This window comes from Nycticebus coucang, chromosome 24 (genome assembly GCF_027406575.1).
Source record: "Nycticebus coucang isolate mNycCou1 chromosome 24, mNycCou1.pri, whole genome shotgun sequence".
Lineage (NCBI taxonomy): Eukaryota > Metazoa > Chordata > Mammalia > Primates > Lorisidae > Nycticebus > Nycticebus coucang.
The window spans coordinates 8995059-9012891 of record NC_069803.1 but is presented as its reverse complement, the minus strand read 5'-3'; the positions used below and the strand labels follow the sequence as shown (position 1 = coordinate 9012891).

The following is a 17833-nucleotide window of genomic DNA, read 5'->3' as shown; positions in this document are numbered from 1 at the left end:
TTAATTGTCCTCATATCAAAATTGAGTACATACGATTCATGCTTCTCCATTCTTGTGATGCTTTACTAAGAATAATGTCTTCCATGTCCATCCAGGTTAATACGAAGGATGTAAAGTCTCCATTTTTTTTAATGGCTGAATAGTCTTCCATGGTATACATATACCACAGCTTGTTAATTCATTCCTGGGTTGGTGGGCATTTAGGCTGTTTCCACATTTTGGCAATTGTAAATTGAGCTGCAATAAACAGTCTAGTACAAGTGTCCTTATGATAAAAGGATTTCTTTCCTTCTGGGTAGATGCCCAGTAATGGGATTGCAGGATCAAATGGGAGGTCTAGCTTGAGTGCTTTGAGGTTTCTCCATACTTCCTTCCAGAAAGGTTGTACTAGTTTGCAGTCCCACCAGCAGTGTAAAAGTGTTCCCTTCTCTCCACATCCACGCCAGCATCTGCAGTTTTGAGATTTTGTGATGTGGGCCATTCTCACTGGGGTTAGATGATATCTCAGGGTTGTTTTGATTTGCATTTCTCTAATATATAGAGATGATGAACATTTTTTCATGTGTTTGTTAGCCATTCATCTGTCGTCTTTAGAGAAAGTTCTATTCATGTCTCTTGCCCATTGATATAAGGGATTGTTGGCTTTTTTCATGTGGATTAATTTGAGTTCTCTATAGATCCTATTTATCAAGCTTTTGTCTGATTGAAAATATGCAAATATCCTTTCCCATTGTGTAGGTTGTCTCTTTGCTTTGGTTATTGTCTCCTTAGCTGTACAGAAGCTTTTCAGTTTAATGAAGTCCCATTTGTTTATTTTTGTTGTTGTTGCAATTGCCATGGCAGTCTTCTTCATGGAGTCTTTCCCCAGGCCAATATCTTCCAGTGTTTTTCCTATGCTTTCTTGGAGGATTTTTATTGTTTCATGCCTTAAATTTAAGTCCTTTATCCATCTTGAGTCAATTATTGTGAGTGGGGAAAGGTGTGGGTCCAGTTTCAGTCTTTTACATGTAGACATCCAGTTCTCCCAACACCATTTATTGAATAGGGAGTCTTTCCCCCAAGGTATGTTCTTGTTTGGTTTATCAAAGATTAGGTGGTTGTAAAATGTTAGTTTCATTTCTTGGTTTTCAATTCGATTCCAAGTGTCTATGTCTCTGTTTTTGTGCCAGTACCATGCTGTCTTGAGCACTATGGCTTTGTAGTACAGACTAAAATCTGGTATGCTGATGCCCCCAGCTTTATTTTTGTTACGAAGAACTGCCTTAGCTATACGGGGTTTTTTTCCGGTTCCATACAAAACACAGAATCATTTTTTCCAAATCTTGAAAGTACAATGTTGGTATTTTGATAGGAATGGCATTGAATACGTAGATTGCTTTGGGAAGTATAGACATTTTAACAATGTTGATTCTTCCCGTCCATGAGCATGGTATGTTCTTCCATTTGTTAATATCCTCTGCTATTTCCTTTCTGAGGATTTCATAGTTTTCTTTACAGAGGTCCTTCACCTCCTTCGTTAGGTATATTCCTAGGTATCTCACTTTCTTTGAAACTATGGTGAAGGGAGTTGTGTCCTTAATTAGCTTCTCATCTTGACTGTTATTGGTGTACACAAAGGCTACTGACTTGTGGACATTGATTTTATATCCTGAAACATTACTGTATTTTTTGATGACTTCTGGGAGTCTTGTGGTTGAGTCTTTTGGGTTCTCTAAGTATAAGATCATGTCATCAGCAAAGAGGGAGAGTTTGACCTCCTCTGCTCCCATTTGGATTCCCTTTATTTCCTTGTCTTTCCTAATTGTATTGGCTAGAACTTCCAGCACTACATTGAATAGTAAAGGTGACAGAGGACAACCTTGTCTGGTTCCAGTTCTAAGAGGAAAAGCTTTCAGTTTTACTCCATTCAGTAAAATATTGGCTGTGGGTTTGTCATAGATAGCTTCAATCAGTTTTAGAAATGTGCCACCTATGCCTATACTCTTCAGTGTTCTAATTAGAAAAGGATGCTGGATTTTATCAAATGCTTTTTCTGCATCTATTGAGAGGATCATGCGATCTTTATTTTTGCCTCTGTTAATATGGTGGATAACGTTTATGGACTTGCGTATGTTAAACCAGTCTTGCATCCCTGTGATGAAACCACATTTTCTTAGTTATTGTGTTAAGACATTTATACTCTACACTTAGTAAATTTAACATGCACATTGTAGTCCATGATTGCATTAGTATACACAGCTATGATTTAATTTAAAAAAGATAAATGAAAGCATATCTTTGAGATGAAAGATATATTATATGTATCAAAACCATCATTATGTAGCCATAAATATGTATAATTATTATACATCAATGAAAAATACATAATTAAAAAAAAAAGAAAGAAATTTGGAAAAGAAGACCAAATTAAGCCCAACGTATGAAGAATAAAAACAATAAAAACAGGAGCAGATATCATTAAAATACCGGGTGTCCATAAAGTTCATGTGCAATTTACTATGTGAAACTGTTTTAAATGCTCTCGAACTTTATGTCCTCCCTGTGTATAACAGCAAAAACAACCAAAAAATGCAACTAAAAGCTAATTACGTGAACAGATCAATAAAATGAAAAAAAAATCTCTATTCATATTGAACATGAAAAAAGAGAAAACAAAATAATATCAGAAACAAGAGAGGTGGCATACAGATACTATAGACATTAAAAAAAAGGAATATTAATAATTGTGTATACCACTTTGACAACTTGCTTTAAATTTTAAAAATTCCTTGAAAGACATAATCTACCAAAGCTCACTCAAAAAGAAACAGGTAACATCAATGGCCTTTGTTAAAATAATTTAATTTAGAGATAAAAACTTTCCCATAAAGGAAAATCTAGATAGTGATGGCTTCACTGGAAAATTCAACAAAATATTTAAGAAAGAAAAACACCAATTCTGTGCAAGTTTTTTTAGAAAACACAACAGGAAGGAGCTTTTCCCAACTTATTCTATTAGGCCATCATTCCCATATATGAAAACTAGATGAAGGTACTAGATGAAAAGTATAGACCAGTGTATCTCATGATTATAAACACAAAAAATACTTTACAAAAAATTTAGATTTTAGCAACTCAAATACAACAATAAATAAGAAGGATAGTACATTATGACCAAGTGAGGTTCACCCCAGGAAAGCAAGGTCAATTTAACCTTCAAACACCATCATCATAACTTATCATTTAACAAACCAAAAAGGAAAAATCATACAATCATCTAAATAGATATAGAAAATCATTTGACAAAATTTAATATCCACTCATGATAAAAATTCTGATTAAACTAAAAAGAGAAGCAAACTTCCTCAACTTGACAACAAGCATTAAATAAAATCCTACAGCTAACATCATATCTAGCAATGAAAGACTGAATGCTTTCTTCCTATGACTGAGAACAAGATGTATGAGCCCAATAATACCACTCAAAAATTGTTGTGTAGGATTTAGTCATTGCTTAGGGAAGGAAAGAAGGAAGACTTAAAAGACAAACAGATTGGACGTAGGGGAAATCAGTTGTCTTTCTTTGTAGACAACATGATCATCTGTATAGAAAAATCCCAATAAATCTACAAAAAAGAGACCTGAACTAATCAATGAGTTAAACAAAGTCAATATAAAAAAATCAGGTTTTCCTATATACTAGCTATAATCAGAAAATAAAAATTGGTTTAAATACCATTTACTATAGTATCAAAATATATAAACTACGTGGGGATAAATTTGACCAGAAAGACACAAAATATGTACACCAGAAACTACAGAATGCTGTTTAGAGAAATTAAAGACAAGCAAATGGTCAGATACATTACATTGGGCAATGCCATTATCAGTTCTCTTCAAATTGATACATAGAGTCAACACAATCTCAATGAAAACTCCCACCAAACACCTGCAGAAATCAACAAAATGAATCTAAAATGTATATGGAAAAGTAAAAGAGCTAAAATGGTGAAAATAATTTTTGAAAAGAACAGAGTTGGGAGACCAACACTACAGACTTTTTAAGTCTTTTTTTAAAAGAGTTTTTATATAGCTACAAAACTGAAGAAAGTGTGGAATTAGCATAAATATAAACATATTGATAAGTCTAGAAACTGACCCAGGCATAAAGGCCAATGATTGATAAATGAAAAAGAATCCAAGGTAATTCAATCAGGAAAGAATAATGTTTCCAATGAATTATGGTGACACAATCGAGTATCCAAATAAACTGACCTCAGTTAACTTAGCCCACACTGCATTATAAAAATAAACTCTAAGTGGACCACAGACCTAAATGTAAGTGTTAAAACTATAAAGTTTCTAGAAGAAAGCAGAAACAAATCTTAGAGACTCTTGGTTAGACAAAGATTTCTTTTATCTTTCTTTCTTTCTTTTTTTTTTTTTGAGAGTCTCACTATGTCACCCTCTGTAGAGTGCTGTAGCATCACAGCTCACAGCAACCTCCAACTCTTGGGCTTAAGCTATTCTCTTGCCTCAGCCTCCCAAGTACCTGGGACTACAGGCGACTGCCACAACACCTGGTTATTTTTTTTTTTAAGACAAAGATTTCTTAAACAGGACACAAAAGTATGAACTATAAAACACTGATAGGCTGGACTTCATCAAAATTAAAAACTTTATACTTCAAAAGACACTGTTAAGAAAATGAAAAGACAACCCACAGACTGAAGGAAAATATTTTTTAATGATATAATTGACAAATGACTTATGTTTAAAACATATGAAGAACACTTTCAAAGCAATAATATATTTCTTTTTTGAGACAGAGTCTCAAGCTGTCGCTCTGGGTAGAGTGCTGGGGTGTCACAGCTCACAGCAACCTCAAACTCTTGGATTTAAGCAATCCTCTTGCCTCAACCTCCCAAGTAGCTGGGACTACAGGCATCCGCCACAACACCCAGCTACTTTTTGGTTATAGTTGTCATTGCTGTTTGGCAGGCCTGGGCTGGATTTGAACCCGCTAGCTCTGGTGTATGTGGCTGGCGCCTTAGTCTCTTGAGCTACAGGCGCCGAGCCTCAATGCAATAATATTAATAAGACAACCAAATTTTAAAAAATCAGTAAAAGATTTGAAGAGACACTTCACCAATGACAATCTTAATGGCAAATAAGCAATTGAAGATGTTCAACATCATTTATCATTAGTGAAGTACAAGTTATTAAACCACAGTGAGATGCCACTGTATACCCCTAGAATGTCAGATATTAAAAGACCAAGTATATCAGGTGTTAATGACTGAAACTCTCACAGTGCTGGTGAAAAGGGTAGCTGGAACAACTGTGGAAAATAGTTTGATAGTTTCACAAAATGTTAAATACACATTAATATGTCCATACAAAGACTTGTTTTTTTAATTATTATTTATTAAGTCTTTTGTACATAGATCATAAATACATTTGTGCCCATTTCAGTGTATTGATTATTTGTGCAAATTGGAGTGCTTACATCATCCTAATCAGCATAGCTTTCATCTCATTTACCCAATTATAGCATTAGGACATTTGTGTTCTACACATGATAGAACCAACTTGTACTTGCAATGTGCTCCATAGTTGTGGTCCCCCTACTATCCCTCCTCCTCCCCTTCCCTCCTTCATCATAGCCTAAAGTTGTGTTTCATTTTTCATATGCAAGTGTGAGTTATTATAAATTGGTTTCACAGTAGTACTGAGTACATTGGATACTTTTTTCCCCATTCCTGATATACTCTACTGAGAAGAATATTTTACAGCTCCATCCATGTAAACATAAAGGAGCTAAAGTCTCCATTTTTTTTACTGCTGCATAGTATTCCACGGTATACATAAACCACAATTTATTAATCCATTCATGGGTCAATGGGCACTTGGGCTGCTTCCATGACTTGGCAATTACGAATTGAGCTGCAGTGAACAATCTGGTGCAAATATCTTTATTGCCAAATGATTTTTGGTCCTTTGGATATATACCTAGAAGAGAAATTGCAGGATCAAATGGCAGGTCTACATTTAGATCCCTGAGTTTTCTCCAAACTTCCTTCCAAAAGGAGCGTACTAGCTTGCATTCCCACCAGCAGTGCAGAAGTACACTTGTACATTCGCACTTGGTATGACTGTTCATAGCTTTTATTTATAATAGCCAAAAACTGGGAACAACTCAAATTTCCATTAACAGGGAAGTAGACTAGCAAATTCTGGAACATGCTTACTTCAGAAATGGCTTACTGATAAATAATCGTGAATATCAACATTATCATAGCATTGCATGTTATGTGATTTCATTTATATAAAACTCCGGGAAACTGCCTGGCTTCTTTATTAAAAGTGACAAGAAGCAGGTGGGTAGTTGCTTGAGGAGAAGAGTGGAGGGTGATGGGTTAGAAAGGGTCATGAAGATGTTCTGGGAGGATGGGCAGAAATGTCTGTCATCTTGACTGTAAGTGACGGCTTCACGGGCATCTGCATATATCATTGTCAATTGTACGCCTATAATGTGTGTTTATTGTATATAATTATACCTCAATAAAGCTAATTTTTTAAAAAGTTGATCCCAATTCCATGAAGCTATATTTCTGATGATTACATGTGATCTCTATTATAGCCTCTTTGAAGATGGATCATTTATTAATAACTTATCTTTAAGTGAATAAAATTTACTCATGAGGTAGCTTCTTCAATACTGAAACTTTTCCCTACATAGGGAAAGGCAAAAAAAAAAAAAAAAAATAGAGAATAAGCTTATTTAGATTCACTGTGGGTGGCTCCCATCGTCTCCCCACCTCCTTTGTACAATATGCACCCCTTGTGTCCTAGTCCATCCTGGCTGCTGAAACAGAATATCATAGACTGGGTAGCATGAACAACAAACATTTATTTCTCACACCTGGGGAGTCTGAGATCAAAGCACCAGCAGGTTTACTGTCTGGTGAGCTCCTATTTCCTGATTCATGGATAGGCATCTTCTTGCAGCCTCATGTAGCTGAAAGAGGCAAGAGAGCTCTCTGGAGTCTCTTTAATAAAGGTACTAATCCCATTAGTGAAGGCTCCACCCTCATGACCTAATCAACTCCCAAAGGCCTCACCTCCAAGTACCATCACATTGGGAGTGAGGGTTTCAACACATGAATTGTGGGGTGGGTGGGGGTGGGGCCACAAACATTCAGTGTACAGCCCCTTGCATGTGGGTGTTACTTCTCACTTCCTTCTAGCCAATAGAAAGGCAAAGGTGACAGAGGAGATGTGATTATGCAGATAAGACCTCCACCCTGGCCTTCCTGGAGTCTTTGGCCTCCTTGCTGGCTTTGAGGAAGTGAGGAGCCCTGTGGGGGAAGCCCATAAGGGTGGCCTCTTCAGGCTGAGGGAAGCCTTCAGCCTCTTGTCAGCAAGAAACTAAAGCCCTTGGTCCTACAACCTTGAAAATAAGCCAAAAAACATGTAAGTTTAGAAGCAAACCTTTCCCTGGTTGAGCCTCCAGATGAGAATATATCCTTGACTGACACCTTGATGCAGCCTTACAGAGGACCCCAGTAAGCCAGGACAAGAATCCTGACCTACAGAAACTGTGAGGTAACAAATGTAATTTGTTTTAAGCCATTAAGACTGTAGTGATCTTGTTACACAGCAATCGATTGTTAATACACTAGGTCTGCATACCGATGCAAGGGAGAGGAGGGCAGAGCAGAGAAGTCGAAAATGTTTGATATTCTAACAGTATTGTTTCCATCCAATCACAACAATTTAAGTGATTATCAACTGAAAGACAAAAATAGAGTTAGAGGAAATCGGAATATTCCTTTTGCCTTTTCTTTGGCTAAACAAGAAAAAACAGAAGCAACTTATATTTAAGCAGCTTACCTTAAGTTTTGCTGTAACTAATATGGTAAAATAAATGCACATAAAAACTGGTCTAATACCTTTTAATTTGTTTTCACAGTATGTTTTGTTCTATTGTCAATAATGAGCACATTAGCATTTTGGAATTGTAACTACTTCATTGAGATGCAAGCCTATGAGTCCAAAGAGGAGAACATTCAATAATGCCACCTTTAGGCATTCTGACATGCCACAATCAGTTAGCTGTGTCTGCCAGAAAAGTAGGAATGACCTCCTATATCTTTTGAAAAGCTGTTTGCCAATGTCACACATATACCCTTCCCCCGACCATTCGAACAGGCCTTAGTGAGGCCCAGGGGTAGGAAGGGTTTGAATAGTTCTTTCAGTTTTCTGTGAACACAATCTCTAAGCCTTGAAATGATCTTGAAAGCTAGCCCAGGCAAATCATCACCCTCAGAAATTCCATTTTTTTCTTTAATATGTTTTGAAAATGAACTATTGGTATAGAATGGACAATTAATGTGGACTCTAAAAATACAAAAAGAAGATGTTTCAATTCTAAATATTTATGTCCCCAATTTAAATGCTCCCAGATTCTTTTTTTTTATTGTTGGGGATTCATTGAGGGTACAATAAGCCAGCTTACACTGATGGCAATTGTTCGGTAAAGTCCCTCTTGCAATCATGTCTTGCCCCCATAAAGTGTGACACACACCAAGACCCCACACCCCTCCCTCCATCCCTCTTTCTGCTTCCCCCCCATAACCTTAATTGTCATTAATTGTCCTCATATCAAAATTGAGTACAAAGGATTCATGCTTCTCCATTCTTGTGATGCTTTACTAAGAATAATACCTTCCACTTCCATCCAGGTTAATAACGAAGGCTCCCAGATTCCTGAAACAGACCTTCTCAGTCTGAGCAATATGATATCTGATAATACCATAATAACAGGGGACTTTAACACTCCTCTTACAGAGCTGGACAGATCCTCTAAACAGAAATTAAACAAGGATATAAGAGATTTAAATGAGACCCTAGAACAATTGTGCTTGATAGAGGCATATAGAACACTCCATCCCAAAGATAAAGAATATACATTCTTCTCATCACCCCATGGAACATTCTCCAAAATTGATCATATCCTGGGACACAAAACAAATATCAACAGAATCAAAAGAATTGAAATTTTACCTTGTATCTTCTCAGACCACAAGGCACTAAAGGTAGAACTCAACTCTAACAAAAACGCTCGACCCCACATAAAGGCATGGAAATTAAACTATCTTCTGTTGAATAACAGATGCGTGCAGGAAGAAATAAAACAGGAAATCGTAAACTTCCTTGAGCATAACAACAATGAAGACACAAGCTACCAAAACCTGTGGGATACTGCAAAAGCAGTTTTGAGAGGAAAATTCATCGCTTTAGATGCCTACATTCGAAAAACAGAAAGACAGCACATCAACAATCTCACAAGCCATCTTATAGAATTGGAAAAAGAAGAACAATCTAAGCCTAAACTCAGTAGAAGAAAAGAAATCTCCAAAATCAAATCAGAGATCAATGAAATTAAAAACAAAAGAATCATTCAGAAAATTAATGAAACAAGGAGGTGGTTTTTTGAAAAAAAAAAAAATTAATAAAATAGATAAACTATTGGCCAGACCAACGAGGAATAGAAAAGTAAAATCTTTAGTAACCTCAATCAGAAATGATGAAGGGGAAATAACAACTGATCCCACAGAGATACAAGAGATCATCTCTGAATACTACCAGAAACTCTATGCCCAGAAATTTGACAATGTGAAGGAAATGGATCAATATTTGGAATCACACCCTCTCCCTAGACTTAGCAAGGAAGAAATAGAGCTCCTGAACACACCAATTTCAAGCACTGAGATCAAAGAAACAATAAAAAAGCTTCCAACCAAAAAATGCCCTGGTCCAGATGGCTTCACACCAGAATTCTATCAAACCTTCAAGGAAGAGCTTATTCCTGTACAGCAGAAATTATTCCAAAAAATTGAGGAAGAAGGAATCTTCCCCAACACATTCTATGAAGCAAACATCACCCTGATAACAAAACCAGGAAAAGACCCAAACAAAAAGGAGAATTTCAGACCAATCTCACTCGTGAATACAGATGCAAAAATTCTCAACAAAATCCTAGCCAATAGATTACAGTTTACCATCAAAAAAGTCACTCATCATGATCAAGTAGGCTTCATCCCAGGGATGCAAGGCTGGTTTAACATACGCAAGTCCATAAACGTTATCCACTATATTAACAGAGGCAAAAATAAAGATCACATGATCCTCTCAATAGATGCAGAAAAAGCATTTCATAAAATGCAGCATCCTTTTCTAATTAGAACACTGAAGAGTATAGGCATAAGTGGCACATTTCTAAAACTGACTGAAGCTATCTATGACAAACCCACAGCTAATATTTTACTGAATGGAGTAAAACTGAAAGCTTTTCCCCTTAGAACTGGAACCAGACAAGGTTGGCGTCTGTCACCTTTACTATTCAACATAGTGCTGGAAGTTCTAGCCAATACAATTAGGCATGACAAGGATATAAAGGGAATCCACATGGGAACAGAGGAGGTCAAACTCTCCCTCTTTGCTGACGACATGATCTTATACTTAGAGAACCCCAAAGACTCAACCACAAGACTCTTCAAAAAATACAGTAATGTTTCAGGATATAAAATCAATGTCCACAAGTCAGTAGCCTTTGTATACACCAATAACAGTCAAGATGAGAAGCTGATTAAGGACACAACTCTCTTCACCATAGTTTCAAAGAAAATGAAATACCTAGGAATATACCTAACGAAGGAGGTGAAGAACCTCTATAAAGAAAATTATGAAATCCTCAGAAAGGAAATAGCAGACGATATTAACAAATGGAAGAACATACCATGCTCATGGATGGGAAGAGTCAAACTTGTTAAAATGTCTATACTTCCCAAAGCAATCTACCTATCCAATGCCATTCCTATCAAAATACCAACATCATACTTTCAAGATTTGGAGAAAATGATTCTTCGTTTTGTATGGAACCGGAAAAAACCCCGTATAGCTAAGGCAGTTCTTAGTAATAAATATAAAGCTGGGGGCATCAGCATACCAGATTTTAGTCTGTACTACAAAGCCATAGTGCTCAAGACAGCATGGTACTGGCACAAAAATAGAGACATAGACCCTTGGAATCGAATTGAAAACCAAGAAATGAAACTAACATCTTACAACCACCTAATCTTCGATAAACCAAACAAGAACATACCTTGGGGGAAAGACTCCCTATTCAATAAATGGTTTTGGGAGAACTGGATGTCTACATGTAAAAGACTGAAACTGGACTCACACCTTTCTCCACTCACAAAAATTGATTCAAGATGGATAAAGGACTTAAATTTAAGGCATGAAACAAGAAAAATCCTCCAAGAAAGCATAGGAAAAACATTGGAACATATTGGCCTGGGGAAAGACTTCATGAAGAAGACTGCCATGGCAATTGCAACAACAACAAAAATAAACAAATGGGACTTCATTAAACTAAAAAGCTTCTATACAGCTAAGGAGACAATAACCAAAGCAAAGAGACAACCTACACAATGGGAAAGGATATTTGCATATTTTCAATCAGACAAAAGCTTGATAACTAGGATCTATAGAGAACTCAAATTAATACACGTGAAAAAAGCCAACAATCCCATATATCAATGGGCAAGAGACATGAATAGAACCTTCTCTAAAGATGACACACGAATGGCTAACAAACACATGAAAAAATATTCATCATCTCTATATATTAGAGAAATGCAAATCAAAACAACCCTGAGATATCATCTAACCATGGTGAGAATGGCCCACATCACAAAGTCTCAAAATTGCAGATGCTGGTATGGATGTGGAGAGAAGGGAACACTTTTACACTGCTGGTGGGACTGCAAACTAGTACAACCTTTCTGGAAGGAAGTATGGAGAAACCTCAAAGCACTCAACCTAGACCTCCCATTTGATCCTGCAATCACATTACTGGGCATCTACCCAGAAGGAAAGAAATCCTTTTATCATAAGGACACTAGTACTAGATTGTTTATTGCTGCTCAATTTACAATCGACAAAATGTGGAAACAGCCTAAATGCCCACCAACCCAGGAATGGATTAACAAGCTGTGGTATATGTGTACCATGGAATACTATTCAGCTATTAAAAAAAATGAAGACTTTACATCCTTTGTATTAACTTGGATGGAAGTGGAAGACATTATTCTTAGTAAAGCATCACAAGAATGGAGAAGCATGAATCCTATGTACTCAATTTTGATATGAGAACAATTAATGACAATTAAGGTTATGGGGTGGGGGAGGAAAAACAGAAAGAGGGATGGAGGGAGGGGGGTGGGGCCTTGGTGTGTGTCACACTTTATGGGGACAAGACATGATTGCAAGAGGGACTTTACCTAACAATTGCAATCAGTGTAACCTGGCCTATTATACCCTCAATGAATCCCCAACAATAAAAAAATAAAAAAATGTGGACTCTACTCTCTCCCATGTTTTCACAGGAGTATGCATGTGCACATGTGTGTATGTGTGTTTGCACGTATGTGTAGTATATTTTATTTTTGCTATAAGGTGGCCCTAAAATGTAGATCATAAAGGAAATCATCAGAAATCCAGGTGCATTGTGAGAAGAATGATGTAACTAACATTTAGGATTCCTGTTGCTAATCAAGACAGTCGGTATCAAATAAATGATTTTATGAGCTAAAATATTACATAAAACCACATAAAAGAGTTAAAATTTTCATAACTGTTTACATTAGAAAAATACTGTTTGAATATTTTAAATTTGTATAAACATATACACATTTAGTATAGGAAAGCTATAGAAAAATAGCTTTAGAATATTACTATTTAGAATTAGAAAAATAGTGTTTGAATATTTTAAATTTGTATAAACATATACACATTTAGTATAGGAAAGCCCCAAATAGTGTATATATATGTATATATATATATATATATGTACAATACTTAAAAATAATGTCACACACTGTATAGGTTTATGCTTGACCTGAATTAATATGAGAACCAAAATAAACATTTAAATATTTAACAAAAGTTGTTTGCCTTCAGGGAATTTAGATAAAACATTATGTGCCTCTGGGAGGTAGGTGCAGGGGAGGAGGGGTGACAGGTAGCAGGTAAGTGGTACTTGTGGACCTCTTCACTTTTTAAAAATTTATGTATACCATGGAATACTATGCAGCCTTAAAAAAGATGAAGCCTTTACCTCTTTTATGTTTACATGGAGAGATCTGGAACATATTCTCCTGAGCAAAGTATCGCAAGAATGGAAGAAAAAGTATCTAATGTACTTCCATGAAACCTACTTATATTTACTTACACTTTCTTATGCAAGATAGAACACAACTATAGCCCAGGATGAAGGAGAGAAATGGAGTTTGATAGAGGGAGGGTAAAAGGTGGGACCACACCTATGAAGCATATGGGGGGTACAAGGGTACAAGTCAAATCTGTTAAGTGTAGAACATAGATGTTTTGGCACAATAATCAAGTAAATGAGGTGAAAGCTATGTTGATTGGTTTGATCTAACCATGTCAGATTGTATTAAAAAAAAAATCAGCACATTGTATCCCATATACGAATGAATGTATTCATGACCTATGTGTATTTCACTTAATAAAAACAAACAGAAAAAAAATTTTCAAGAGAAATTGAAACGCATCTTTTTCTTTCCACAAAGTTCCCTTTAACAAACTCAGTTATACATAAAGTGGGATCATTCCCATTATAAATAAAGTAAGCAAACAAACATTAAGGGCAATTAGACATGTGAAGACATTGGCATGGACTTCATAAAAATTTAGAAAAAGTGTTTTAAGAATTATCCCCATCATTATTTGAATAATCTGTATACATTAATATATTCTATATAATAATTTACATATTTATATCTATGTATGTGTGCAAGAAGGAAAAAGAGCAAGAATCAGAGAGAGGGAAGGAGAGAGAAGGGGGTTAGTTGTACACGTGAAATGAAAATGAGTTTCAGAACGATGTCTATGGGGCCTCAGCACAAAAGTCACAGAGGAAGCCACCATACTCCTCCGCCACACTGTTAACAGTGGGATTAAAGGACTGACCATGAAGATGATATGCAAAGCTCTTAATTGTTTTATGTTTGGGCCTTCTCCCCTCTTTCTACAGCATCCTTGGCCTCCTTCAGAAGAAATCACAAAGAACTGAAGGCTTTCAGGAATAAGGACGTGGCTTATAAACTTCAGTCCCAAAGATAGCAATGAAATATTTAATCATCTGGCGGGGTCCAGCCTCTCTGATAGGAATAAAGAACAGACGGAGCCAGCAACCACAGAAGGAAGGAGGGCAAAGACCATTGAGGTGGCCGGCCTACTGTCTCTTTGCCAGACCTTGATGTGCTTACCTTTTCCTGAAGCCGGATATTATCCCACACCTTGGTGCACACCATACACTCAAATGCCTCGATGTAATTGTCCTGGTTGATGTCTTGCACGCCCCACTTCCGTTCCCTTAGAGCTGTCAGAAGCCTCTGGTTAGAGATCTCACCCTTCAGCTTCCATTCTACGTAGGCCTCATACAATCTGTCATCATAATCCAGTTGTCTGATGTAACTTGCCAGCTCTCTGGGGTGAGAAAATTCAGATACGAGAATAGCACTTTTGTTACTTGGAAGCCAGTCCGCAATGCTGGGGGATCCGTAATACACAGGGACCACCCCCAGCTTCAGTGGCCTCCAGAACTTCTCGGTAATATAGTCGTCACACACGGCATTCTCAAAAGCAAGGATAAACTTGTACTGTGCGATGATCCTGTAAAAGCCATCAGCATCCATGGAGACTGGACCTTTCAGCTGCTGAGGGAGGTCTTTGTTGTGTAAACACTCACCATAGGAGTCAACCTCGATGTAAGTCATCAGCTCCCGGACATAGCTGTCCCTGTCTGAGGGTGGGTCACAGTCCGACTGTACGTACACCAGAGGAGCAAGTCTTTTCCTAAGGTTATTTTTGGACTGCAGAGGAACCAGGTAGCGGCGTGACTTCAGGACTTCTATGTCCTCCAAGTACTGGGTAGTTAGTGGCAAGTGGGAGTGTCTGCTGAACGTGGCAGTGTAGTTGAACAAGGTGATGACCGGCTTATGAAAGAGCTTGTAATTGTTTTTCGGGGACTCTTCATGAAAAAGGGCCCAGTCATGATGGGCTTTTCTAGGTAGAGGTAAGCTATCTATGTTAAAGTCAGTACCTAGGGAAAGAAAGTAAAATATTAATTAGCATGTCGATGTAGTCTCACTTTGAGTCTATCTTACCAATCTTGTAAGATTAGAGCACAGAGGAGCTCAAGGCATAAATGAGAAGCGTGTCATAACGTCACTGCCAAGTGGCTGGCAAGCTGTCATGAGCTTCCACCCTGGGAACTGCTTAGGGGGAGGATCGCTTAGAAGAACCATCTTTCTCATGTTATAAAACAGGAAATAGGAGTAGTGTCTGACCAAGTTCTAAAGGAGAATTTATTTCACTGCATCCTGCAATTGGCCTTTCTCCTTGGAGATGTTCTCTGTGAGAGGACAGGAGAAAAATAATAGATAAAGGTAGGTAGTTCTTAAATAACAGCAAGAGAGAAAGGAAGCCAAAAAAAGAGAAAGAAACCAAGTTGGTGAATTGATTAATTGCAAAAAAGTGAAATCATGTAAAAGTAGCCAGAAGAAATACCCAGGGCAGATTTTTTTTTTAATCCAAAATGATTGATTTCAACAAAGTGCAGTTAATCAATCTTAGTCAAAATGGCAGACAAGAGGTTTTAAAGGCGAGAGAGCTGATAATAGCACCATGTTACAAACCACTGCAGGATAGACAGGAATAACAAGGACATCAAGAAACAAAAGGCACAACAGGCTTATAATTATGAGTGATTCTAGCTTCCCTGGGACTAATTGGAAAGCCTTTGAAACACGATAACATGCAGACAGAAGTGATGGATGCGGGGAGCCATTGTTTCCTGACTGCGCTGGTGGAGATCCAATCAGGAAGAGCTTGTTCTATAACTGAGAAAGAAGAATGAAGCCAATCTCGCAATAGGCAGTGAAGAATTTCTGAAGTGTTCCTGACACTGACGGTTTTTTGGACCCTGATTTTAGTTTTTAAAAATAAATGTAAGGAAATGGAAAAAAAAATCAATCTTCTAGCATCCACTGGGAAGTGGGGGTAGAAATAAAAATACCAAGTGAATACTTAACAGCAGAATAAAACATGGCTCAAATAAACATAAACTCTTTGATACAACAGTGCATCAGTGAGAAATCAATTAATCAAGAAACCTTTTAAACAAAGATCAGATAACATAATGTCAGAGGACATGTGCTCAGTACAGAAACTGCTGAAGAGAGTACTTCTGCCTTGATAATAGGCTTTTATTCTCAATCATCAGGACCACTTGCTAACGTGAAAAAAAAATGGGTATATACTCGTTTACTTGGCATTTGCTACATTTGATCTTTAGTATCAAAAAGAATACCCACTTACGCACCTTAAATTTAAGGGCACATGAAGCTGGATGAGTGGCAAAGATTAAATCATTAACCCAGGCAAACAGCAGGATATGAAAGAGACTTTGCAAAGAAAAGCAATTTGTTACATTGAGATGCAGTAGCTGCTGCTCATAAAAACCATAAGCTGGTCAAGTGGCCAATGATGGGAACTGGGAGCTATAAAATTGAGTTAGAACGTAAAGTTGCAACCTGAGGCATAAGAGAGAATCGAGGCATTTATCTGGGAGAGAAAGTGTTAGAGTCCAATTCATAGGAATCAGAGACTAATTCAAATTTTAAGATTCAAGACTAAAGAAGATACAACTAAAACAAAGGTAGGCCTCGAATCCGTGGGAAAGGGGTGAGTGCAGGCACAAAGGTTGTAAATAAGTGACTCACTTAGAAGTCGCCGTCTGCCAGGTGGCATGTGTTTGATTTTTAACCTGGCTTACGATGGGCAAACCAAGGCAAAGCTCTCACATGCAGAGCAGGGGAGCAGAGCACAAAGTCATGTCTGATGCTTCTACAACAGAGAGCGCCCGAGTGCCATCCCCGCTTGTCTACATCACAAAGTGTAGAAAGAAATACAAATGGCCATGCCCGGACTTGTTCGTGGCCACGACAAAGGTCCTCTCAGGTTGTGCTGTAATAGGAATGGGACTTGAAAACCCACACCAGTTATAATGAGCCTGGGACTCATGCTACCTTGGAGACGCGGGAGTACAGGTTCATTCTCCCTCTCCATTCAAGTTGCTGTCAGAATCTTGATGTAGGAAGGAGAGGGAGAAGGGGCTGAGGCCCCTTGCACAGGCAATCTGTAGTAGCCAGAGAAGCCTGCAGAGTCTAAGCAAATAGTTTCCATATTCCTGTGTGAAGAAGCAGCACACTTTTTTTTTTTGCAGTTTTTGGCTGGGGCTGGGTTTGAACCTGCCACCTCTGGCATATGGGGCCGGTGCCCTACTCCTCTGAGCTACAGGCACAGCCCGAGGCAGCACTGGAGAGGTACTGGCCCCACCCCCAACCAAAGCAAGTGACCTGGCCTCATGTGCTCCCCAAGGAACGTTGCCCTAAGATGGAAAAACTTCTTTCTTTGTGGACATGCCCGGGCTAGTAAGAACAATCAGCTAAATGTTCACAGAAAGGAAAGTTACCGGAGGGCTTCGCACGGTTGCAGCTGGGGGCTGGGCACCTGTGAAGGTTATGGGAAGAAGTACTCTGTTCTATTCTCTTTTTAGCAAACTGTCCTTTCTTATGTTTTAAGGAACTAATCAATTGGAACAGACAGCTAGAAAGCAGTTGTGGTTAAGCCTTGAGCAAAGTGTTGAGCAAAGGGTTCTCAATTTAGAACTAACCATGTATGCGTCTAGCAGCAT

At 37.8% G+C, this 17833-nt stretch overlaps 1 protein-coding gene across 5 annotated transcripts in view; it reads right to left on the bottom strand.

Moving 5' to 3' along the window:
• Window positions 1-17833, bottom strand: part of FUT10 (fucosyltransferase 10) — a 427469-nt gene that overhangs the window by 265642 nt on the left and 143994 nt on the right. For 4 of the 5 annotated variants that reach the window (XM_053578686.1, XM_053578687.1, XM_053578689.1 and 1 more), the window contains exon 3: window positions 14343-15178. In XM_053578686.1, the coding sequence (XP_053434661.1) occupies window positions 14343-15178 (836 nt within the window). Of the gene's footprint in view, window positions 1-5639; window positions 5992-14342; window positions 15179-17833 lie in introns of those variants that run through there. The other variant, XM_053578690.1, reaches the window with a different exon arrangement.